The sequence below is a fragment of the Simochromis diagramma genome, unplaced genomic scaffold (genome assembly GCF_900408965.1).
Source record: "Simochromis diagramma unplaced genomic scaffold, fSimDia1.1 OVJJ01000685.1, whole genome shotgun sequence".
Classification (NCBI taxonomy): Eukaryota; Metazoa; Chordata; class Actinopteri; order Cichliformes; family Cichlidae; genus Simochromis; species Simochromis diagramma.
Window position 1 is genome coordinate 18,020,460 of NW_024387477.1, and position 26,782 is coordinate 18,047,241.

The 26,782-nt window shown below is 37.8% G+C and overlaps 1 protein-coding gene across 1 annotated transcript in view; it reads right to left on the reverse strand.

The window, feature by feature from the left end:
* Nucleotides 1-6,498: 6,498 nt before the first annotated feature.
* The window catches only part of gfra4b (GDNF family receptor alpha 4b), a 55,613-nt gene continuing 35,329 nt past the window's right edge, over nucleotides 6,499-26,782 (reverse strand). Inside the window, exons 3-9 of the mRNA XM_040016239.1 lie at nucleotides 22,024-22,299; nucleotides 19,657-19,737; nucleotides 16,365-16,710; nucleotides 15,014-15,123; nucleotides 14,078-14,212; nucleotides 9,899-10,059; nucleotides 6,499-7,711 (exon numbers count right to left, since the gene is read on the reverse strand). Of these exons, the coding sequence (XP_039872173.1) occupies nucleotides 7,568-7,711; nucleotides 9,899-10,059; nucleotides 14,078-14,212; nucleotides 15,014-15,123; nucleotides 16,365-16,710; nucleotides 19,657-19,737; nucleotides 22,024-22,299 (1,253 nt within the window). The 3' untranslated portion in view covers nucleotides 6,499-7,567. The remainder of the gene's footprint in view (nucleotides 7,712-9,898; nucleotides 10,060-14,077; nucleotides 14,213-15,013; nucleotides 15,124-16,364; nucleotides 16,711-19,656; nucleotides 19,738-22,023; nucleotides 22,300-26,782) is intronic.

Genomic DNA, 26,782 nt, shown 5'->3' on the forward strand with positions numbered 1-26,782 from the left:
GATTTTCTTGTTGCGACTCTTGCAGTGATGCTTTTCAGACCGATTAGTAATACTGAGTCCGACTCATTAAAAATCTGAACACAATGTACAGGGGGCATAGGGGGTGCAGGGGATTCTGGGACTGTGCTTGCTTGAGGCTTTTTTTGTCTGGTGTTTTTAAGCATGTTGTCTTCCAACATGCTTGAAAGACAAGCATGTTGGTTAGAAATTAGCAGTAGGTGTGGATACACAGCTACATTTATACTTCTGTGAAAGAACAATGAGTATATTTTGTGAGTGTTGTGATTTTGTTACATTTATCTGTGGAAGTAAAATTACAGAAGCTAACAAGTCATTATACCTTTGAAAGGCTAAAAATTGCCATGATAATGTCGTGCGCTATTAACGTATTTTTCTTCTGTGTTTACAGCAGTTAGTTGCAGGTAGCAGTCTCGCTTTACCTTGGAAACAGAAGACAAACACACCAGAAAATAACATGGTAACCTCATGGAGTTTGAAAATACTACAAGTGAAACTTTGTGTTGATTTGATGCAGGTAAAATGATTCACTGGTAAATGGCAAGAGGTTTTAACACCCTAGGGCAGAATTTGATTGTTGTTATTGATTGCTGTTCGATTCAGAGCCACCACTGGGTGGAAACTGCAGTGTACGGAGGGGGAAGGGCAAAAGGGGTGAATGAATCCAAGTGATAGTCCCAAACACATGAAAGTTACAGAAAAATACAGATATATTAGAAAGGAATGAGGTTAGATGTAGAGGGAAAAACATCATATTTCTTCTTTTGTTTTGTGCTTCAGGATCATTTTACCTGCCCAATTTATAAGGCAGATTTTCGATCTAACCTAAATACCACAAATTGGGTTACTGACCCAAATGCTAAATTTATATTTAATCTGAAAAAAAAATCTTCAAACCAGGATAGTGAACAAAATATGTTGTCTTCACAGGCAGTGAGAGCAGTGTTGGGAAGGTTACTTTTAAAATGTATTCCACTACAGATTACAGATTACATGCCCCAAAATGTATTTTGTAACGTATTCTGTTAAGTTACTCAATGAGAGTAACGTATTCTGAATACTTTGGATTACTTAATATATTATCATGCTTTTTACAACTACGTGAATGTACTACTGCTGTGATTTATTACTGTTACTGAAGGTCCGCGGCTCCGAACCGTAAAGGGACCTCTGGCCAATATGTCGGGTTCCGTGTCGGGCTTGTAGCTGAAAAATAGCTTTACTTTGTTGTGTGGGTCAAGTTTGAGACAGAGAGAGGCGTTGAAAGGCTGCTCCAACGGAACTTATTGTTTCGGAGGAAAACACGAACACAGTCGAGTCTTAATAGCGTACTTACAACTGGGCTCGTCAGGCACTCTTCTTGGCTGCAGTGGTTATTATTATATTTACATGCTTACGGTTGCCATGGTTACAGGGAGAGCACGTCAGCCTGTAACCATGGCAACCGTAACGCTGCCCCCTGGAACAACAGAACGTAGCTGTGAAACAAAACCCAAACAGTCCTGACCCGCCACAATATGAAACAGGAAAGTACCGCCGTGTAATCCATTTATTTCAACAAAGTAACTGTATTCTGAATACCACCTTTTTAAACGGTAACTGTAACGGAATACAGTTACTCATATTTTGTATTTTAAATACGTAACGGCGGTACATGTATTCCGTTACTCCCCAACACTGAGTGAGAGTGATATGTTAGTTTCCAATAGGCACTGTATGGCACAAGTGGGGTCCTGGAAATGTGTTAAGTGAGCAGCAAATGGATTTTAGCACATACTGCAAATGTATCAAGTTGCTGTAATTGGTAATAATGAATATGATATGAATTCCTTGGTGTAAAAAGGTAACAATTAATTTGCAAGTAATTCATTATCACTTTTATGTCCTAAATTAAAAGTATGAACATTAATTTAAATACTTAAGTAAACTACAGAGGTTCTAGAGCGGAGTTTATTTAAGATAAAGTCGTTGTGTTTTTCAATAAGTTGTCTGTCCAGATATCAGATAATCCATCTCATTGTCATGATTGTCCACTGATAATATCAGTGAAGACAAGTGTAGGCAAAAGATCTTTAAGCTCTGCCTTGTGCCACTCTACAGCTGAAATATTATATTTAGTTTTATCTTTTTAAAAAAAATAACATTAATGAGGGGAAAGACACACAGCAAAGGGTCACAGGCTGGACTCTGACACTCTGACCATGTGGCATGTGGCCACCTGCTTTTTCTAAGCTTTTCATGAACTTTAACATTTATCGTGCTATACAGGCCTGTATAGTTTGAGCTGTAGCTCTTTGCTCTTGGGTTTTATCTGCAGTTTCTCTGAGCATTTGCTGGAGTGCCCAGTCCTGGGAGGACTATGGTCACACTTGCTATTTGCAATTTCCTAATGTTGTAAACCTCAACATCTGGCAATAAACCCCATTCTGATTCTGATTCTGATTCTGCTGATTAATCAGTTGATCAAATCCATTTTATTAGCAGCCCTTGTCTGCTGTTTACCCTCTTAATTCCTATGCAAACAGGAAGGGTGGACATAGGTTTTCATGTAACTGAATAGAGTCCCGTTGAAGGACACAATCTACCCAGTGTATCCTGGCATCTCATCCCATGGACATGGCTCACATGGAAAGCATCCGAGAATGATGCCCAAACCACCTCCGTTTGCTCAGCCAGACTCAGTGTCTCCCGCCTCCCTTGGGATGACGTACGACTTCTGTCAGAGGTGAGAGGACATCCCAGTCTGCCAAGCAGACCTCTCAGTCTTTTTCTCTGCTATCTGATTCCAATTCAGGTCTAATGTTACAATTAAGACAAACAGCCATCAGCCTGTTACCTAAGGTCTCCTAGTGCCAAGTACACTTAAACACTTGTTGTTATTGACAAGCTGCAGACAGGCCATTGTTCCCATAGTTCCCAGCGTCCCACCCGAGGATACAGCTGGCCACTTGTAGATTTGAATGCTTTAATATAAAACATTGCTTTGTACGCTAAACATCCAAAGCAATGTTATACTTTTATGCTAAATGATTTAAATTATAGTTAATCTCTATTATACTGCACACTCCAGCACTCTACTATAACGTTCTGGTTTCAGTTAGCCAACTTCTAGTGTTTGTGGGATTGACTTTCAGCCACTTTCCAGCAAGCCTTGGTTGCATGGACATAGAGAACACTATGTGTAAAGTAAAAGTGGGCTGCATTTGTCAAAATACATTGAATATCTTTTATTAGTTGTTTTTTTTAAATCCATCTTTATATGTAAAAATAAACAAATAAAAAAATAAAAGTGTCCAATAATAAGTTTTCAGTTATTCACTGCCTACACAGAAAGGTCTTGTCGGTGGGATCCTAGATTGCGTTTAAGTCAATGTAGGACTGCTTTATATTTAAGGAAACCGCCATCTTTTTGACTGCAAAACAAGCTATGCTATATGGAACAATGTTATTAGCAAAACCTTCCTGTGACAAACTCAGCAAGAGTAAACATGCAAGCTCTATGCATGTGGAGGTGTGCATTTGACATTTCCAGAGCTCCATTAAACTTTCTTTAGGATTTTTTTTAATTTTCTTGTAGATATTAAAGGACCAATATTACAAGAAGTAAAGTTCCAGTTTGACAAATTGCATTATGGGTCATCAGGGATAAGAGATGATTCTAAACTGGGTTTGTTTTTTCCACGACGCTGCACACTGAAAATGAAAATGCATCACTCATGAGGTAATGAGTCTGGTATAAATCAGCTGAGCAGTTCTGATATAATCACAGCAATCTGTTTATCATCCACATTAATTTTAAAATGAGCATTGTTCCTCACTGCCATGCATTATGTTGGAGGTCACTCCACTGACTTCATTATACATTCCTACGGTGTAACTGCACGATGATGCAAACAAGTGTTGTATTCTTCATTTAGTTCTGATAAAGAGCTTTGTAGGCTCCACATTTTTTTATCATAAGTGGGGACTTTCATCTGCAGTCATAACTCTGAGTCTTGTACAAATTGGATTTACCTGATTATTTTTTTCTCCTTGTTAACTTTCCAGCCTATCGTTCTTTTATCTCTGCGTTAAGGGAAAACTGCTATGTTTATTTTTAATTATTTTAAATAACACGGACATAGAAGACATAGAAAAGGACAAAAGTGCTGTAGAAAAAAGGCAAACATGACATTGTACAGCAGTTCTACTATGTGTGACTCTTTTTTAAATTGTATTTAATCAGAGAGTAAAATTCTTCAGATTAGGAATCTCTGTTGAAATGGTGTTCTGGGTCAATATTGACATATAGGTTTTGCAAAGCATAATGTTAATCTTTAATATCTTTGGGAATTTTTATGTTATTAATTAGAAAAAAGTAGCGCATTAGGGATAACTAAACTTGTAACTTTGTATCATTTTAAGAGTAATAATCATTTATTATTCAAAACAACACAAAGAAAGTTTAATAGTCAAATAAGTAGTTAGTCTCATTTTTGTGTGTTGACAATTTCCCAAAGATTTGTTTAATACAATATGTGTTGCCATTAAGACGTTTTCAAATTATCAGACAAAAAGGGATATTTTTGAGCCAAAATGGCCAATAGACTGGAATTTTAATATCATATATAACTATTACTTTTCTACTTCTTTTGAGCACTTGAATCATTTTCCTCAATCATCTGTCTCACCCAAAGATAGAACGAGACTAAGGGAGCCAGAGGTCCAACCACCAAGCTTCTGATTAGCAGAACTATCCTAGTCATAGTGTAACAAATCCTCAAAATAATAAGTAGACATATGTGAGGCATATACAGTTTAATAAAAGCTACCATACTACCTACGTGTGTGTGTGTGTGTGTGTGTACCCAGTCTTGATTGCAATGTTTGCAAAGGTAATTTAGTCCATTGCTATTTTTAGCCTCGCTAACAAAATGAGTAGCTAGTCAGGAGATGACTATGAACTTTGATTCTGTCTTGGACTTACTACCATATAACTGCAACAATAATATTTGCATTTCCAACACCTACACTTTGAATTTGTTAGATGGTGCATGACGCTTGATAATCATCAGCTTGAGCTAATGATTATCAAGCTCCATTTTTGTCTGCAAGCAGAGTTACACCATAGCAAGTTCAGTCAAATGACCTTTATTTCAACTTTACAATTAACTCAATTTATAGCTATTTATATATTTGAAGTTGTCTTGTTTTTTGAAGAGGTTTGGCAACAGGCACAATGAATATTTCTAATCTTGCTAATTTCTTTCTTTCTTTCTTTTTTACATAAATAGCTGGATTAGGCCTACAACAGTTTATTGGTTGATATTAGCAATTTGCTTAACCAATATCTATCAGCATTTATATGTGTCTGAAAAAAAATGGACTCATTTATATCAGAACATCATGAAATATTGGCATTGCTTTCTGTCTTAAAAATCAGTTTGTCTCTAATTTAGATGTAAATGATCTTTACTTCCATTCAAAGATTAAACTCATAAGTGTTAGTAAAGAGCACACTGAATTTTATCATGGCAGTGTTTGGAAATGTTTCATTTTGCACACAATTATGAGCAAACAGGCATTCATTTAGCCGGCTGTATGCAGTGAACCAACAAAACCCCAAAACGTGTTGGCATTTGTTATATTCCATAAATGTATGCAAATTTAATTCATTTTGCAATTTTTACAATGCTAACAACAAGATAATTCAGCATTTTATGTCACAGCTTATTGAATACCGATAATTTTCTGTTTAAACCAAATGCAAAATGTAAATACTGGTAAAGGACGAATGTTTATAGTGACTATCTGCAGAAATCAGCAAATCAGCCAGATTTTACTTTTACTGCTGAGCATTACAGCAGTTCCAGTTTTCAAAGCTATACAGGATTCTCAGAAAAAAAGGATCACTCATGATAGTTATTTCACGGCAATTCGTGTGTGTGTGTGTGTTTACTCTGTTGAGCCTCTTATGAATAAGGGCTTTCCTTTAAAAAAAATATGTTTTGCAACATGTTCAGCTATGATGGTATAGTAAATTAGTGAATTTTGTATTTTCTTATTTGGTCTTTGGCAGTAACATGTAGCACTAGTTGTATCTACTGTTGGTATTAGCTAGTAAGTGCAGCAAAAATCAATACAGTTTTCAGATAATTAACTTAAGTATGTATAATTAATATATTGAATGCCTTTAAAATTAGTTTTTCAAATAGCCGTTAAGGAATTCGAAGCAAGATATAAGCGCATCTCCAATATGAAGCAATTTATCGGCTTAAGACAGATCAGACTTTGTCAAAAGGGCTCCTGTTATATTCTTACTTCAAATAATCACTTGATAGTACCTCATAGGTTTTATGACTGTTAGTTTAGCTGTCAGTGGTTCTCAAACTCTGGTGAGTGTAAAAAATATGGAGTGAAATTGTAACCTAATAGTGTTAACTTCAACAGCACTAAACATTGCTAATTTAATTAGAAAAGGTTGAATAATAGCAAAATGTATTCATAATGATCGGAGAACTTTTATTTGCTACTCCTCTGGTTGGCATGTTCCCAGACAGGAAATACTGAATCATTCATTACTGTCAAATCTCTAACAGGCTCCCTACTGGTGTAGGTGACACCTCAATAAGTAAAACCATTCCCTTTGTTCTCCGGCACAAAAATTCAGAGCTCTGTATAGAAATGGTCAGTTACACAATGAGAAACAAAGGGCCATTGCACTCACAAACACAAAGCACAGCAGCTACAGGTAAAGAGTCTCAGCTTCTCTGGTTATTTCCTTTCAAGTCCCAGAAGTCACCTTCGCTGATAAAGACCAAGGACTTCTATTTTCTATCAACAGCTTCTGAGGTTTTAGCGATAAAAAGTGAAATGTTGCTGGGGAGTTTGAGAAAGGGACAGTTTCAATGGAAAAGATGATGATGATGTCAAGGTTTTTCTTATGTTCTCGTCACATCTCTTCTTGATAGTTGTGCTAGACATTTTTGGAATCAGTGCATTAGTCCAGGATGTCTGAGTGAAATGCAGCTCTGTTGTCTCTTGGTCGCTCGACAGTTCCAGTATTGGTCAGGTATAATGGTCCTCTTTCACTCAGTTGAAGAGACAGCAGCTTTCTGAACACTTTATCCACAGAGCACATACAAAGTTTTCTCCAGTCATTTTTCAGAACCATATTTAAACAAGAGCCTCTGTTTATAATACAAATCTTCACAGTACATACTTCATGTCTAAATATCATACACATTTCTTATAATATAACTGAATAGAGATACACAGAGATAGCTGAAAACTTAGCTAGTCCACAGAAGCAGCACCTTGACTTCATTTCAGCTTGATCGCAATAATATACAAATGCACAGACAGGCATCTGTCTGTCAAAGGCTCCCACACTCAGAATGAGAACTCTGACAGGTGGAACCGGACTATTTAGAGAGAAAAATAGAAGAACAGAATCGCTGTACAAATTTAGAGGGAGCAATAACGCCACGCGGTCCACTTCCTCTGAACTGCACAGGTGCTCCCATTTGCTTGGTACTAGGAGAATCCTTGGCATGCCCCCCTGTGCTCTTTAGCGTTCATTGATAAGGATTTGAAGGAGTAGCAACAGAAGGCTGAAGGCAGCTTGAAGCATTAGACTGTGAGGTGAGGCAGCGTTTAGGAGACTGTTAGATGACATGGTGGAGTGGCCCACCAGTAATTCATTTCCCAAGACCTGGAAAGAGACAGGGAAGTTAGTCTTTTCATCTTTTCATGACTTCCAATCTCTTTAATTGTTGTAAACGCTTTGAGTTTCATGTGTCATTACTGCTCATATAAAAGCAGATTAGTGATTAGGTGCCAAACACAGATATGAATTAATGTCCTTGTGTCATCTCTTGTCAAATACAAATTTATCTCTTTCACCTTTGAAATTTCTCTTTTCATTTTCAGTAAAATTAAAATACTTGGACTTTGTGGGAGCTACACAAACATTTCAAAGAATGTGGTTCATACCTGATGTGCTCATTTGATTTTTTCCCCCCACCTCCTGGTCTAGTCTGTATTGGAACCTGCTATTCAGCAGTCTTCTGCAGCTTCTGTACTACATCTCTACCTAAAGTACATCTCAATATAAACTATTCAGTAACCAGTTTGCCTTAAATCTATCTTGTTCCACTCCCATTGAATTTTTACATATTTATTTTCTTATTTCACAACAAGACACTCAAAGTAAAGGTTTTAGTTATCATCATTGTATACAAAAGCTATGCAGTGAAGCAATGTAGCCCAAATTTGCACTTCCCAACACAAATACAGGCAGCAACTCGGGTGAAAAATGTGTTTAAAGCTGCACCGTGAAAAACCCTATCAGCTGGGACTCTCCTACAGACAGTGGTGTGTGTGTGTGTGTGTGTGTGTGTGTGTGTGTGTGTGTGTGTGTGTGTGTGTGTGTGTGTGTGTGTGTGTGTGTGTGTGTGTGTGTGTGTGTGTGTGTGCGTGCAAGGCGTAGATAAAAGTGCTGCATAACTGTGTGGCTAAATGAGACTTGTAGTAAGAAAGCAGTCTGAGTGCTCAAACAGACACGCTGTAAGTACCAGGCCATTCTCTCCTGCTGCTACCAATAATCACAGGACAAACTTAATGATACCTTTAAACTTTGCTTTTACATAGAGAAAGGGAGAAAAGGATTCAGCCTAAAGACAAGTGAGCAAAAATGTAGAGCTTAATGGTACATAAGTTGTGAAAAAAATCTTTCAATAACTAGAATCTATCTATTATTGTACCTGTTTAGGGATTTGTAATGTGACTATATTCACAAAAGTAATAAAAAGGACAATTTAGCTTTGCTTGTGGTTCACCGTAAGGACTGAAGTAAAGCTAAAGTGGAAGCAAGAGCTGCTTCCACTGAAATGCAGTGAGAAGACCCTCACACACACAGTTGTGTTTTGAAATGGTTTCTGTGTCAGATTAGGTGATCATAGTCAAAAATGTAATATATTATATTGTAATGTATTATACTTAATGTCCTCCCCAAGAAAAATGGCTGGCTGCAGTGCTACATTGGACCTTGAACATGCATAGCCTGCTGCACATGGATGTGCCAAAGACTAGCTGCAGTGGTCCATTGAATATTTATGTGTGCAACTTACATTTTTATGAATAAAATTTAACCTAGGCGCCACAGATCATCACTTGGCAATGAAAACAGTATTTTTTATACTTCTCATTCTGAATAAAGAGAGTGAACTTGCTATGGTGTAGTATGTGTATGCAGAAGTTAAAATGCACTACATATTTATTTGCACTGAAATGAATTAACAAAAAGGTAAACCTTATTTCGAGACTTCCTAATCAGCACCCCATGTCAGCTTGGTTAGGGTATTATCTGGCTAGTATTGTGTTGCCTAATGCAAGTATTAGCAGCAGTATTAGTTATAAAAGTGTCCCATGATGGTCCTATATAAGGGTGAATTCAAATGTCTTGATGCATGTTCAATCATCCAGGTAAGTAAAACTCCAAAAGTTGATCCTGTTCATCTGGACGAAGCGTTTTCAGTGGCAGAAACGTTTCGTCACTCATCCAAGTGACGTCTTCAGACTGATGAGTGACGAATACTGATGAACAGAATCAACTTTTGGAGGTGAATTCAAATGTTTATACCTTAAAAAAATGGTCATATTAACACGATTTATGTCATTTTTCAGCAGACAAATTCCATTTGGAATACGGAAAATGAGCAGCTGAAACAATAGCACAGACAGCAACAAATCTCACTGTCGTTGTCTCGGTCCTGTACAAAATAATTTCAGAAGCCTACAATGTTGCACATCTGAGAAAGTTGTTTTGCCAGAAATGGTTCACTTCTAAACGTGGGATTTTGTAGAGGTGCAAGAAAAGAATGACGAGAAAACTGCACACCTGTGTTGGTATTATTGTATCCAGAATGTTCCTCATGGTTTCTATGGTTCCGGGTGGAGAGGTGGTGCTGCTGTTTTCTCTTCTGCCTTGGCTGGTTGTGCTGTACTGGCTGTGAGTCGGCTGTTGGTCTGACTCCCTTCCAAACATCATGAACGCATTACCTGAAACATTAGATATAGCAGTAAAGAACGTTACTATTCCTCAGCAGCAGCACCTTGGTGTTTTCATTGAGTTACATTCATGTCTTATTCAGTCATGACAGATGCCTCCTGTTCTGCGTTGTAAATCTTGCATAAGAGGTTCTCCTAGGCCAAGGCCAGTTTGGATTTGGACAGCATAGGAGAAAAGGAAAAAAGAAAGGCGAAAATACTCAGTATTCTCTTCAAGCATCCAAACTGCACCTGCCTCTCCACATCGACCTCATTAACACTTAGACCGTTTGCACTGGCCAAATAACTGTGAGACGTCTCTGTATCTTTTCTAGGCAGGGGGCCCGAGGAAAGACTGGCCAAAGATTCACCTCGCTACACATACCAAAGATATTCTCAATGTGTACAGGTTCTGTGATAGATATATGCTTGCTAGGGTCAGTAATAAGGACATTCATTATTCACACTCCAGAGCAGAGGTCATAAAAATATGAAGGAAAGAGAGGAAGTTTAAAAATTTGCATGGAAAACAAAGAGACTAGAGAAAGACATAATGCAAATACATGTATGGCAATGGTGACTAATTTATGTTGTGTCAGCTGAGAGTGTCTGAGAGTTACAGTTGTTCATGTTTTTTAAAAAAGCATTATATATTATATATTATATATATATAGACATTTCAACAAATATCAGCAAGTTCTGCAAGGAAAGCTGTAGCATCCTTGTTACATGGCTACAGATAATCAAAGAGTGTGTCAGTGTACTTTAGTTTAACAGCTTCAAGCACTTTGGTTAGCAACACTATAAAAATAAAGTTTGGCCTATGTTATCTTATAAAGGTAAACAACAAAATGCTCACTATGTAAGTCAACAAACGTATCAGCATTGTTTCCCTGTTAAATAACAGGAGAACCTGGCAGATTACAGTAAATGCATGTACAGATGTGTGTAAAATACCTTTAAATTAACAATGAAGAGTAAGTTAAAAGAATAAACATAAAACCAAAGTTCAAATGCAGCCTATACTTGCTAATTTGATAGTATAGATAGTGTAGTACAAATAGGTGCTCTGTTTTAAAGATCAGATATCAATCAGATCTTTAAAGAATCTTTAAGATTCTCTTTAAGAAAGAGGTTTTTACAAGTATCTAAAGCAGGAAAGGACTATTAGTTTTCCAGAGCTTCCATAAGACACACGTGGCAGTCCCAATTTCTCATGTGGCCCCTTGAGAAAATTAATTGCCCACTCCTTTTCTAAACTCTTTTTTTCTTTCAGAGGTGAACACAAATTCTTAGACGCAATTTTTATCCCTTTTTTTTGTTTGTTTGTTTGTTTGTTTGTTTCTCTTGGGCTACTAGAAATTTTAAAGTGATGTTATTGTTCTTTAGACCTTGATATCTTATGTCTGTGAAGGTTCTCAGTCATCCAGGTCATCGTAGTCAAAGGAGCTTGCAAAGAAAAGCGTCTTTCTACCTACCACCAAGGTCTGAGGGATCTTCCAAGAATGGTGTGATTATTCTCCTGAGCACTGATTGGTCAGCAGACAGTGCTTTTGCACATTTATCTCTTTTTTGATCACTTTAACACACCTGGGGAATTAAAAATTTTCCAAAATCTTCAACAGCATTTATTTTCCATCAGTTCTTTAAATAAGATATAAGTTTTAAATAGGCTAATAATTACAGGGTTGCTTACATATAATTCAGTTAGAAGTGACTGTCTGAAAGAGCAGGTGGAATTACCAAGGAAACCACGTAAAGTGCAAATGATCGTGCAACATTTAAAAAAGTGTTTTGTTTCATTCATAAATGAAAGAATGAACCAGAGGGAGTGAGAAAGAGCACACTCTGAATTTTACAAAGAGACCCTTGATTTAAACACATCTCTCTCTGTGCCAGTGATGAAGTATGCTGGAAAACATTTTTCTCACTGAATCCCAACAGCTCCATCCTATCATTATGCCTGCCATGGAGCTTAATTTGGTTTTCATATCAAGCCCCTTGAATGTCCTGTATTACAGGTTATCAGTGAAAATTATACTGATTACAAAATGCATTTTTTGTGTTTTATCTTACAAATGAAATTACACTGCTCAACCAGGAGTTAAGTGGAAGGATGTGAAACCACAGAAATCAGAGGGAGCCAGCAATTTGGGAAAACAGGATTTGTTTCAGCTCTACAGTTGCAGGCTCTGTCTTTTTAAACCTGTGCCAGATGCAGTTCAATTTCACATAAAGTAATGTACTATATAGTGAATATAATATGAAATATAAATGAGCAAAATTGTTAATATCCCCAGTAAGTCTCCCTGAAGTTTAACCCCTAACTTCATTCTGTAAACACTGAGTGGGTGGATGGAGCAGGGTGTATTTGTTTGTATATGTGTACCTGCATGCATGTCCATTTTCATCTTTGCTCCTGATTTTCCTGCACAAGTTCCCAACAGTGTTACATTTCATGCACTTACACCTGTCATCCTGTACATCCTGCACATTTTACCCTCTTTTTTGGGAACTACTCAAATCGACTGCAAGTCAGTGGTGGAACGCAGCACTTCGCCTGTGTTACTGTGTATCCATCAAGACAGTGAAAAGATTTTGAACTCAGAAATTGTAGAAGAGAGGCGAATTTGGAAGATAATGAATGCAAGGCCTTTTGCTTTTATTGGATAAGACAGTGTAAACTCTAGTTAGAAGGGTGGGGAAGGAGTGTATGTGTGTGGGGGGTAACCCATAGGAAATGGTCTGGGGCAGAGTCAAACTCTCTGTCTAAATAAATAAATAAATCTGGGTAAATTGCCAGATGATTAAACATGCAACTATTTTGCTGGTAATACCTGAAATTAGGAAAGAAAATCAACAGCCTATTTATGCAAAATAATTCATAATTTTATTGAGGGGGTTATATTGGTTGGGTCTGATTATTGGAGGGGTCATAACCCCCCTAACCCCCCTGGAAATTACACCCCTGTGCTCAACCGTTTAAGGTATAGCAACGCATAAGACAAGGATGAGCTTGACCATAATTTATGCCGAGAACAAGCCCAACACCAGCAAGGAGAGAAAACTGTTGAAATTGATTGGCCTTCTTGCCCAAGGAATGAGCGACCCCGCAGAACTGCCAGCATGGTGCAGCCATGACCAGGACCTCAAATCTGATTAGGAACTTTTCATCCCAGATGCCACTAAAAATTCATCACTATCAAGAAATGTCCCCTGTTCTAAATTCTGTTCTAGATCCAGTGACAACAAATATATAAGAGCTGCAATGTGTGACAAAACAAAATGGGCAGGCAGTCACAGTATACTTTCATCAAGTGTAGGAAATACACATGCAAGACACAGCAAAATAGTCCCTCATGTGTCGTATAGATCGGCAGACACGGGCTATTTGTTTTCCAGAGTGGCAATAATCTAGTCCGTTTCACAGAAGTAAACAGTTAGTTACCAGAAAACCTTCCTTCATTTATATTTGTTCAAGATAAACATATTTCTTTCTGCCTACAGTATATCTTGATTATGATTGATTTTTCTTTTTTCATTACATTTTGTCACGAGTATCACTTCTGTACATACGTGTGTTTTAACAGCGGTAAATTCTAAATATTAACCATACATCTCCAATGCTTGCCATTGAGAAAAAGTAAACATCCATAAACTGTTATGGTTGTACCCCGCGTCTCGCCACGTGGCGGCTGGGAAATGCTTCAGCGCCAGCAAGTCCCTGACATGGATAAGCGGAAGAGAATGGATGGATGGTTGTGGTTGTATTGATTTAATAACACAATAAATGTTGGCAGAGTAACAAAAATATTGACATTACACAGGCAAGGGTTAATCTATAAACCAAAACTTACAAAAAAGGCGCATTAACCCTTTCTTTTGAACCACATGTCACCAGTTAAACAGGCTGCCAACAGCATAGTCTAATGATTTATTCCCAAATATCTCTAAATGGACACAATCCTACAACAAAAACCTGAGTCTGTGCACTACTTTGTTGACATTAGAGTAAAAAGGTAGCACTCACTGAGACAGATGTTGTCTGTGAAATATCCCAGGAAATTCTCACACTCTTCTCTCTGGCTCCCACTGGCTGAGCATGAGCACCATGGGGCTACGCTGGACGTGGAGTTGTCAACATAGTTGGGAGTTATTGTACTTCCTGCAGAGAGACAGCGCCAGCCGTCAATCAATATTAAATGCGCATTGCTTTTGAGTTGTTACACTGTAATCATGATGCATTATTTTCTGAAGCCTTAATGGACTCTGCATTCCCTATACACTGGCCTGATGTAAAAGCATGGTAATATTATAACACCACAGGTTAGATTGGCTGCAGTCATATTATATAATAGAGTGATGCTGAAAAATGCTCCAATTTTCTCTTTTTTAGGTCACAGAAGTCTCTGGCATTGAGATTGTTTTCTGTTCCCCCCCCGCGCCCCCCAACATAGTGTTGGTGGGATTTCAAGTACTGTAATAAATACAAGACAAGAATGAAAATGCCAAGTGTGTGTTTGTGCTGAGGGGCACCATTTGAGATTCTTGAAATGCATTAGGTTAGCTCCTCTTTCCAGTGCATGGAAAAGAAATGTCTGCTCTACCTGCTCTTCTTCTTTTGCCACCTGTTATAAAACAGATTAAACCTCACTCTGCATAAAGAGCTTCAGTTTTTTCTGCAATGAGAGATATTTATACTTATACCATCTTATACCAAGCTGAACTTTGTCTTTTCGTTCCCCCACTCAATCTTAACCTGTTCTGTATTTATTAATTTAGCTTCTAGCTAGCTTTTGCTCATTCCGGTGCATTTAAGGCTGCACAGTTTTCTCTTTCCTTCTCTCTCCCAACATATGCCACACAGCGTCACTTACATACTGTCTTTTTCCTCCTACAGGTGTTGATTTTATGTTTTCGACTGTGTGTTTTCGCTCTCCGTGTTACATTCCAGATGTTCACATACCTATAAGCCCTGTGTAGGCGAGGAGGCAGGCTCCATAGTTCTCTTGCTTGCAGCCACTGGCAGATGTTTTGGACGGTTCACAGTCATACTGAAACTGTGCCAGACGAGACCTATAAAAACACAAAATGCATACTAGTTAGGAAGAACACATCAGAACTCTACATTTTTATCTAAAAGGTTTGCTGATTTCATTTTTACATATAATTTCTTACTCTAAGTAACTTAAGTTATAACTCCGTCATTTAATTAAGAGTTTGCTGCTCCAACATTAAAGAAATATTGCAGGCCATGGTGAAGAGTGAAAGCACTGAGCTGTAATGTGAAAGTGATAGAAAGAGTAATATATTTCATTCCCCAGACCTGGGATCATTAGTAAAGCCCTCTGAGTCTAATGGGGCTGTGGAAAAATAATGGCCATGACCAGAGATAGCAATGAGTGATAACTCTGATCCATCTGGCTCTTTATCTGTGCTAAATATTTAATGTGTTATTCCAACAGGCTCTCTGGGGTGTTCTAACCACTGGTGGTACAAAGCTTTAGGGTAAAACAGCAGGCCATTTTGTTGATTGAGTGGCTGTTTATTTAGTTTCAAAGAGCCATACGATTGAACAGCACTGGCCTAAATATGTATGGAGAATACAAGTAAAATCTATATCCAAGAAAAACAAGAGAAACTAGAGTATTTAGCAATATCAAAGCTGGAGTAAACAATTATCTTAGTGCCGTGTGTTGCTGTATCAAAATAAGATCGCATAGTGATAAATGCTTTCCAACAAAAAACTTTTACTCATGCAGGTTGCTGAAGAAGGCTGCATTTAGAAACTTTTATTTTTTTCTCCTTCTGGGAGAAAATGCCATCTGCAATTGATTAACTAGTTGGTAATACCCTCGCTCTTACTTTGAAAGATTCGTTTTTGCTGTTCAGTCCTTTCCGTTTCCTGCTTTCTCACCAGCTACCTTCTCCAGAGAGAAACTCTAACTTCAGTAGCTGGTGATGTTAGTCTTGTTCTGCCCTGGAAAATTTACTTCAGGCTTGAATTACCCTCTAGCCAGAACCTGTAGCAGGTGAAAAACTGGTTTTGGCTCCAAAGCAGAACAAGAAGTACAGCCGTGACCTCACTGGGGAGGTGTCTGATTATATCTGCTGGTTATTTATTTCCCAAAAACTGAAAAAACTGTTGAAAAAATAATATTTGTAAGGAGAAACCAATAACATGTTGATATTATATAAATAATTTACGGATGCAAGCGAACCTCCTTTATGTTTTGATGCATACATTTGCCAAGTGGAGTCTGTTATTAGTCTATTAGTCTATTAGTCTATTATTACGTATTTACTTCTGTTCCTACCTGCACACATAGTCAGCTTTGCAGATCCTCATCTGTGCAATGCAGTTGGGTTTATCCACCGTTTCATACGAGCAGCTGGGCACAATGGTCTGCCTTCGACGCTCTGCACAGGCTGTGTCCGTACATGGGCAGAAGAGCAGCTCATGTGTATAATCAGCAGGAACACGGTCAAAGAACCTGCGCAGGGCCTTATTGCATTTGGGCCGGTTGCACAGGCCTGACTTGGCAGTGGGTTTGATACAAGCCGAGACATATTCTGTGCGGAGCTTCTGGCACAAGTCGTCCACATTGCAAGCCTTGGCTGCATCCAGGCAGCGATTCACAGTTGTCATGCCAACATCAGAGTCTGTGGACGGAAGTAAGGTTAGTGACAAGGTTTCAACAGAAAACTAATCGAGAGGTTTTGTGTGTATGTGAATGAGAACATAAGCATGTACTAGTTTACCAATTTATCCTGATGAGATGTAATCTCCTGTTGTTAAAACATCAGATAAGGAGTTTGGAATTGAACATCAGGTTTAAGGAGGAAGTGTGTGTGTAAACAAAAATTGGGGGACTTGTTTTTGACTATCAGAAAAACAAAAGGAGCGTCAGACGAAGAGTCTGGCCTTCAGTGCTTTGAACATAGCACAATGTCATAATTTCAACTCTTAACATATTTAACACCCCTCTATGACCTTATACTGGAGAAAAGGATATATATTTTTTTAAAGTGTTTCATATTCGGTCGAGCGCAGTGGTTAGCACTATTGCCTCACATCAGAAGGTCCTGAAGGTGCGAATCAGCCAGAGCCTTTCTGTCTGAGGTTTGAATGTTTCTCTGTGTTTGTGTGGATTCTCCCCTTTGCAGTCCAAAGACATGCAGCTAGTAGGGTTAGGTTAACTGGTCTGTCTAAATTGCTCATAGATATGAATGAGAGTGGGAATGGTTGTCTGTCACTCTGTTAGCCCTGTGACAGACTGGAGAACTGTCCAGGGTCTACCCTGCCTCTGGCCCTATCATAACTGAGATGGGCTCCTTTAATCTGAATATTGTGAATCTTTGAATTTAATTTGCCTTTTAAATTGTACCCCGTCCCCCAGCCCAACAGAAAAATTATGAACACTCAATTGTTCCTTTTTTTCTAATTTGAATTCCACAGGGTCGCAGAATTTAAACATGACAGTAAGAAAAGAAAAATTGTGTTTTCACAAAACCCAGTAAGACGTGCAATTCTTGTTACTTTTCTGCAGAATGTGCACCAGTTATAATGAACGTTTACATGTATTTACCCACACCTCCACAAAGTAGGTTAAATAAGGTATTACCAGAGAACAGTAAAGAATTTTAATGTATTATTATAGAGTCCTTAACTTACGACATAAAGCGCCTTGGAGTATTTGTTTTACTGATTTGGTGCTTAAAAAAAACCTGAATTAAATGCAAAGTGATTTCTGAGTTGCCATGTCCTTTGCTTTAGACAAGACTGAAATGCTTGTCAACAGCTAAAATACTTCACTATCAGACTTTTAACTACTTACTTTTTATCTTTTACTTTACAAGATCTCATCTTCCATTTCTTATTTCATGGTGACTGTAAATCTTCAGTCGTATGTAACATCCAATAGCACAGGTACACAAACTTATTGTAACAAGTTATCTTTTGCATCAGAACACTATTGTTATACTAATGTAATATTGAATTAAAGGTTTTGACATCTAAAATTAAGAGTCTATGAGGTAAAATTTTAGATGTCATGACTAATTATAAATTAACATGAAACATAACATGTTTCATTATATTATAGGTAAAATATATCAAAATCATTAGGAGGTTTTTTTTGTTTGTTTTTTTAACTAAGGATGTGTTGGATTATAATGCCCTGCATATAATTTACTGTTCACTTCTACTTCCTTTTTTTTCTTACTGTGTGGAACTGTGGGGCGTGACCCTCAAAACAATAAATCCAATAGTTATGTTACAAAAAAAGAGTAATAGGGGTCATTAACAAGTCTGGATATTATGATCACACTGAGCCATTGTTTCTCAGGTTCGATATGATGAAACTGGTTTAAATGAAATGTGTTGTTGTTGTTTTTTTAAACAATGCAAATTAAGTTCAAGCTAAATCTAAGGTACTCTCAAACTGCGTGTGAAGGTTTTTCTCAGTGTGGGAGATTAAGTTTGACTTGAGAGATTTTTTTTCTATTTTATTATAATAAAGCAAAGAAAGAGATTCAACAAAGATTTATTTCTGTTGTTGGGATTAAATTGTGGAATGATGTTGATATGTGCATAAAAATGTGCAATTCATTATTCTGTTTGTTGATGTTTGTTAATGATAAGAATATAGGCCGGGCATAAATATAGGGACTACTGAGCCTGTTCAGTGATTTATTAGTATTATTATTATTATTGAAGAGTGTTATTTTTTTTTGTTCGTAATATATGACGACTGAACTAATAAATATATGTCAAATATCAAATATTTCTGTGTAGATCTGGCACTGAAATGAGCAGCACAGTGATTGCAGCTTTTGCTACTTTGTGACAATTTGTGAATGAGCCTTTGGGATTTATGTTGCCTGGGAAATGTGGAAGTGAGCTGACCTCTGTGAGTTGTGTACTTCAGAGATGAGTGATAAGCTTGTTTACATATATATATTTTTAAAGCTGGCAGGTCCTCTGGTCAAACTAGATGAAGACAGCGGTGCAGTTTATGAAATGTCAACGGAGAAAAGTCAGCAATATTTTAATAACTGATTTATTTTTAGTTCTTTTTTTGGGCTAAATGCCAAATATTTGGTCCCAGTTTTTAACATAAACATTTGCTACTTGTGTTCATTATATATGAATTTGGTTTTGTTGTGTTGGTTCCAGTCCCATTCCCAGCAGATTCATATAATGTATAGCCAAAACATGGCTTTGGCTCTTGATAACAATGACCACATCAGTATCAAAACCTGATTTCAGCTGTTCTTAAATAAAACTTTGCCTCATTTGATAAGGGATATTTAGTTCAGTCTGTTGTCATTCGGTGTTATATTAAGCTGGTATGTTCTTTTCATAGGCCAGATTTGGAATAGTCATTTATTTTAAGACAGTAGTATCAAAAAATGCCTCCATTAGTATGCTTTGACGTTCATGGATTATGTTATTTCAGCTGAGTCTGAGATGTGAATGTTTATATTGGGCATGTTTACAGTGAAAAGGCTTTGGCGTAATGTTGTATACTTAATAGAACACAAACATCTTCAAAGGGTAAGGGGGTTTACAATATGGTGAAAGTTAATGAAGGTTGGTGAACTTGCCAGCAGAAATAGAGGCCAAGCGGACATAGTTGTAATCCCTCTCCACTGTCTCATAAGGGTAACTCTCCACCAGCTTGAGTCCTGGGGAAAAAAACAACACACAGTTAGGAATAAAGGCTTCAGTAGGCACTACAGTTTATCTAAATCTCAAGAAACACAAATAATGGCATGTAGTCATTTTTATTTAGTCACTGAGACTCCAGTTCACTCAGTCATAAATTACACACACATTCCCTCAGCTTATTATTCATTTGTCAGGGTTATTGTGTTATTTTCAACCCACTCGCCAATGCTGGCATTTACGTTTCTGTAGCCACATGTATAATCCAAACATTTCTCAACCTAAAAAGGGTTTCATATCTATATTTATATCGACATTGCGGTATTTTTAAACACTCATGGTGCTCTTTGTTTTCAGAAAATAGAATGGGGGTAAGTATAATAACATCTATGAACATAAATAACATAAATTATATACTTTATTGTACACCACATATTGCGAGCATGTGGAATCCCCCAGTAATCCAGTCCTCTTATACAGGCTTGCTTACAGCCTCTGGCCACAATTTAATTTTCCGCCACACACTTCCTGTAGACCTTTTCATGAAATATGAACACTAGTTGCATTCTTAACGGTGCCTCAAAATAACTGATTCTTGATTAATTGTTTAGGTTGACACTGAGAACAGTTCACTTTATTTACAAGTGTCTGGAATCTGTCTATTATCAGTGACAAAGTATTCCTTGGGGAGCCATGAGAAGACTGGAACCAGCCTTTCAGTAGGAGAGTGCTCCTCTGTCTGTTATCCTCCTCAGCCTGTTGCTTCTTGCTTTGATTTTCTGCTGTGCCATGTTGTTTGATGAACAGCGCAACTGATATATGAGCCTCTATTGGCCTTTCACAGATAAATAAGCATCGGTGTGTATGTTATCCAATATGTCTGTTTTTTCTTTTTACTGAATATAATGTTGATAAATTGCATTTCATTTAAAATTTCTCTCTCATGGGTTACCCAGCAGAGTGCCTTCGACGTTATTGCTGGCTGTACCTTTCAGCACTGCCCACACCACATACGATATTATCACAGCAAAGCGGACGGTGGTGAAAAGTCATGCAGTGTCTTTGTAGTAAGTTGCCAATTAGGTTGCGAAAACATTGCTTTAAAGTTAATAAATATCTCATTATTTTCCCTTTACTTCAATGTAACTTTAACATGATCTGTGTCTATCCGGTATAACAGCCTGTGACCCGAGCTCTGCTTCACAACGCATTTTAAATTTCACCTAGCTATTCCAAATATGTTAAGTATTGAAACTAAGCATTAACGTAAATTGTTGTTGTTGTTTTTTAAGTAACAATGTAACAAATGATAAAACACTATTGAGTAGAATGAATTATTAGGTGCAGAAAAACCAAATGTAAGGTCCGTATGAGGGCATAGGGTGTCAAGAGGGTAGCAGAGTATTGGCTGGTGTATGATGACTAATTTTATTTTATTTTTTTTAACGCTCTGGATCTGCATATGCACCCATACAAACAGTATTGGTCAGGCTCTAATCTGACATAGTCCATACTGGCCACATATACATTCCTGCTATCCATTTTAGCCAAAGATAATCTGTTCAAAGCCTGTCCTTTTATTCTGATCATTCTTTTGTATTTATCAATGGACTCTCATGTACATATATACATCAGTGCTGACAGTGTTTATTATCATTAGTCATGACTTCTGATCACCACCTCCTGGGAGACACTGTCTCTGCCTGAGAATGGTAGACAACCGAAAAAACAACAGCAAAAAAAGAAAATTTAAAACGTATAGAAAAAAATGAAATGGCTGAAGTGCTTAAGTGATATTCTATAAGCTAAGCTAACCCGTCTGGCTGCTGCTTTATCTATAAATTACGTATGACTTTGAATGCTTGACAATTTTCTTAATTATTTCTTTGCTTCATCATAATGTTGTGTTTTTAAAAAAGCCAAGAACCAATTGTTTCTGCAGGTGGTAAGAATATGCTTTCATGCCACAGAAACTAAATTCTGGCCATACGTAGGTCTACAAACAAGGGCATGTACACAGCCTGGGTGGCTTCCAAACATAAATGTATTTTATTGCTCCACATAGGTAATGTATGCTAAAAACATGTTACCTGACAAACAGGCAAATGGTTGTTACGCCCAACCTTCATTTTATTCCATCAAAATGGCAAAGCCACCAGTTTACACGCTGTAAAATGTATACATATAACTAGAAACACATTTTGGTTCAGATAGATTGAGATTACGTGTGTGTGTGTGTGTGTGTGTGTGTGTGTGTGTGTGTGTGTGTGTGTGTGTGTGTGTGTGTGTGTGTGTGTGTTAGATACCATGTATGATAGACTGGTGCAGACTCCAGTAGATGCTTAGACAGTTCTTCTCCTTCTTCATTCCTCGTTTACATTGGCAGCCATGTAAAGGACTGGACAGCAGAGCAGACACTGCACTGGCACACTGGCTCCTGGCGCCCGGGCCCAGTTTCATGCTGCCATTGCCTGCCACACACTGGCGCAAAGTACGAAGACGTGGACTACAAGTCTCATCACTCGAGCACGAGTCTCCGGCCACCAAGCAGTCTCTACTGGCATGTACAACCTCTAACAGAGCTGTTTCAGGAAAAAATGAGAGAAATGTAGAAACATGAGGGGATTGGAAAAAGCAGTTAATGTGTAAGATCATGAGATGAAAAAAAGACCCATGCTAATGCAGACCAATAGTGCATAAGAAGAAAGGGGAAGGAAAGAATTGACACTTTGAATAAATTGTAAAGTGTTCTGAAAAGTACAGAATTTTAAAACAGCCGGAGATTTTATTGTGAAATCCTGCCAATGTAATGGTTGAGGTGAGCAGGACAATGAACGAGTTTACTCTGTCTTTTGTATATTTCATGCTTGTGTGGTAACATATTGACCATTTCATTCTAAAACCAAGTGAAATATAACTATTACTCTGTTTGTTTCCATAGCTTCCATTAATATTTTAACAGAAACGCCTAAAATGACCACTGCAAAATTACAGTGAACAAATCCCCTGCAACTGTTGATGGAAAACCCCCACGTGCAAACAAGGTCACTCTTTGCTCTTGCCATTATGAATTTTTATTCCATTGCGGTTTCTTGTTTGTAAAACTTCCCCAAAACCTAGAAAAATGAGCTTTGCTTCTCATGGTTGGGTCTATGAGCCAAATAGGGCAGCGGAACATTTTTGGACAATATGCAGTTGGCCACATGATAAAAGAGAAGACACAATAGTAAAAAACCAGCTGAAGTTTGATGAGAGATTATTTCCAGACAGCAGTCGGTTGATATTGAACTTAAAATCACCTAATGAATCAGCATGTTTCAGACCTGACTAAATATAATAGATGAAGACTTTAAGCTTTGAGTTATAATAATTTAATATAAACCTAGAAATGGACATGATATGTCGACACATCAAAGAGGAGAAAAGGAGTCTTGATAGTTAAAAGCATGCAGAATTAATGAATTAATACGTCTTTGTGTCCAGAAATGGAAAAATAGAGTTTTGCATAAAGTATATCAGATCTTTTTGTTGAGGTTCAGTATTTCTTTCACACAGAGTTTCTCTTTACGTCAGAAAAGTACGAACTGAAGAACTGAGCACACCTACTCTGAAAACAAACCTATTACTTTATAGGTTTGTTCAAATTCAGTGGATAACTGGATGACATGTATTTGGACTATTCAGTACCTTGCAAATGGCCCTGCAGGCTACAGCATTTGCTGCTTTATTGAGAAGAGAACAGCTTCAAGGATGAAGATATGAAAAGAATGTCTCTGCATATTAAATGTGCATGTATTTTATTCAGTTACTGTGGGAAACCTCTTGAATGGCAGACCTATACAGATGCTAATTCATGTCCTTAACAATCCATTGCCAGACCTTGTCCCGAGTAGCTTGGACTCCTACAGTTGTACTGCATGACTCAAGCTCATTCTATTCAATATGCCGGGGTTCTTGAACCTCCAATGAGTGTCATTTACAGAACATGTTAAGAACATTATTGAGTAAGAGGAACACACACACATTCATCTGTTGCTTTGGTGAAGAAAGGCTTTTAATTAAGGTTTAGAATAAAGTGAAATAACCTCCAAGCAAAAGGCTTTTTTCTTTCTTCTACAGCCAACTGGTCTCTGTTGTTTGTGTTTACATTCTGTCCACTTTTGTCAGATTTCTCAGAATATGTTTTTGTCTATTTAAGTCACAAACCCCTTTAAGTGCTGCCATTTCTAAGGATGCTCCTTGTGTACATTTGTATCTTAGGGAAAATCTGTAAACATATTCCTTAGCATGGCCTGCAGGAAACCAATTGTATCTTTTTATTCAAACAGTGAAAAATCATACCACCTTCATTTCACATGAAATCTTTTACCCCATCAGCTAAAACCACATTTTTCCATTTCATGCTGTTTTCATCTGCTTACACGGCGGGTATTTCTGGGGCAACATTGTCTCAGCTACCGTTTTGATCTCTAAAACATATATGCATACTCAGGAACAATGTATTAAAAAACAAATAATTTTCCATTCAGTCAGCACTATGCTATCAATTACATCTCCTTCCAAAGCTGGAGCTTTACTCAAACCCCACAGGTGTCCTGCGTCTCACTCACATCAGGAGTTATGCATACGCTCATATTCTATTCATCACATACCAGCTAAGCGCAGACATGTGGATGCTGGGTTGGGGAAAAGTTGCAGCCAATGCCAGTGTCCTGGAAGGCCAGATGGTCAGTTGCAAATTTATCCCAAGCCTTTCTTTACAGCTATGTCTGTCAGTTTGTGCTGCCTGGGCAGAAGCTGGAATAGACACCATACATCATGAATGCAAATTAGCCACTTGATTTGACATTTCCAATAAGCCTGTCTCAGTGTACCGGTAGGGTTAGCCAATTAACCATGTCAGTAATCAATGCGTTCCAAGGCTCAGTTAAGTCCTCAGTTTCCCTGCCACATAAATCACAGGCAGATTAGCTGATCAGTTACCCTCGTGCGCCAGCTTAATCGTCCACTTCAAGAGAGATAAAATGGAAAATGAAACTTAATGAAGTCAGCTGGAATGTTACCGTCACTCCTATGTCTCTATAAAGCTGTGAAGCTGTGGGCTAAAATGGCAACACACTGGTGCATGTAATGAGTGTCTTTTTTCCAGTGCTTTTAGAATTTGTAAATTATCTTGGATAGCTGGATTAAAACTAGCAGCCTCACATTAAAGTGATTATACGACTGCTTAGCCAAGGGTGTTAGCCAACGTGATACAAGCCATTGTAGTGTAACTGCTCATTTAACACAATTGTGGCTCTATTTTTGCTCTATTTTGCAGCGCTAAACCTGTACCGAGACAAAGGGAGTTTGGTTCACGTGGGGCTTTTTTCCTTCATATGCAGCTCTTGAGTCATTTTCTGCCACCAAACAATTGTGGTTAAGCCAAGGCACTTGCAGAGCTCCCGCAATACACGGGCAAATACTGTAATTTGTAATTAATAATTTATTTTACCATTTTTTTTCCATCTACTGCAGAGCGGCGTGTGCACTGAAATACAGTTTATTTCTGCAACTGATGAAGATTCTTGCCTATAATCCAATCCACTAAAGTGTGATCCAGTTACAAAGAGAGGGGCTCTACTAATTCACATGGGTGGCAACGCAGCAATTTCATTGAATCACAAGGCTCTGTGTTACCATTGTTCAGGATTTAAAGATAAATAATAATAAATAATCTGGTGTACCTGTAGCACCACAAAATGATCCATCCTATAAATTAAGATTCTAATTATACTAGAATTTAATCTTGATATGATAACTAAGAAAAAAACCAATAACCGTTGCCATTTTCAATACCATGGAAGGAAAAATGACAATAAATTAATAAGATAATCTATAATGTATTGTAGTTTATGTACTTATAAGTATATGTACAGTGTACAATGACAGTGCTATTTTAAGCTCTTTCACATAGTGTCAAAATAAAGTCAACATGATTATCATATATTTATAACATATTAAATTTTAAGTATTAAGTAAAAATTTCAAGATTTTTTTAAATAGCAAAAAGCAGAAATATTTCAAGGTTTTGTCTTTAATACGTTGCTTAGAGATGGTGGTGACTCTCAAAGCAGAGCCAGTGGGAACCGAATGAGAATTGATAAGGAATTGAATCGATGAGTAACAATGATAACAGAACCAGAATCTCTAAATTCTTATCAATTCCCATCCCTAGTAACCTATGACATAATTTAAAGCTTATCATACCTCACTAGTGCCTCCCTGGTAACATAGATATATTTTATGTTGCCACAGCGCAAAACTATTGAGACTGCTCAGTTTAGTATTGACAAATCTTCCAAAGCATGTCTGGCTACTTTTTAACCAAAGTTTTTCAATCATTCGGATCCATCAAGTCCACAAAAGGAAGAATAACCTAATGGCCTAAATATAAGAAATCAGAGATATCAGAGAATATCAGAAACTATTGGAATGGGTATCAGGTAATGTGCAAACAGTGGGGGCACAGAAAGGAAAAAAGTCCTAGGATTTAATTTGTTTCTATCTCAATTATCACCACATATAAAACCCAACAGCAAAGTAATTAACATATAATGCACCACACAAGCATGAATGTTGGCAATGGCATCGGCCACTTACGTAGGTTACATAGTAAACTCTACAAAGATTCAACACAGAGGTCTAAACTCCCTCTTCACCCACGACTGCAGACCTGCTGATGGTTCCAACACCATCATTAAGTTTGCAGATGACACCACGGTGATTGGCCTCATCAGTGACAACGATGAGGCCGCCTACAGGGAAGAGGTGGATCGTCTGGCTGAGTGGTGCGACACAAACAACCTGCTGCTTAACACCGAGAAGACCAAGGAGCTCATCGTGGACTACAGGAGGAATGCTGACCCACATCCACCCATCCACATTAAGGGGACGGCTGTGGAGCGTGTGAGCAGCTTCAAGTTCCTGGGAGTCCACATCTCCGAGGATCTCACCTGGACGACCAACTGCTCCAAGCTGGTCAAGAAGGCTCACCAGCGCCTCTTCTTCTTGAGGACTCTGAGG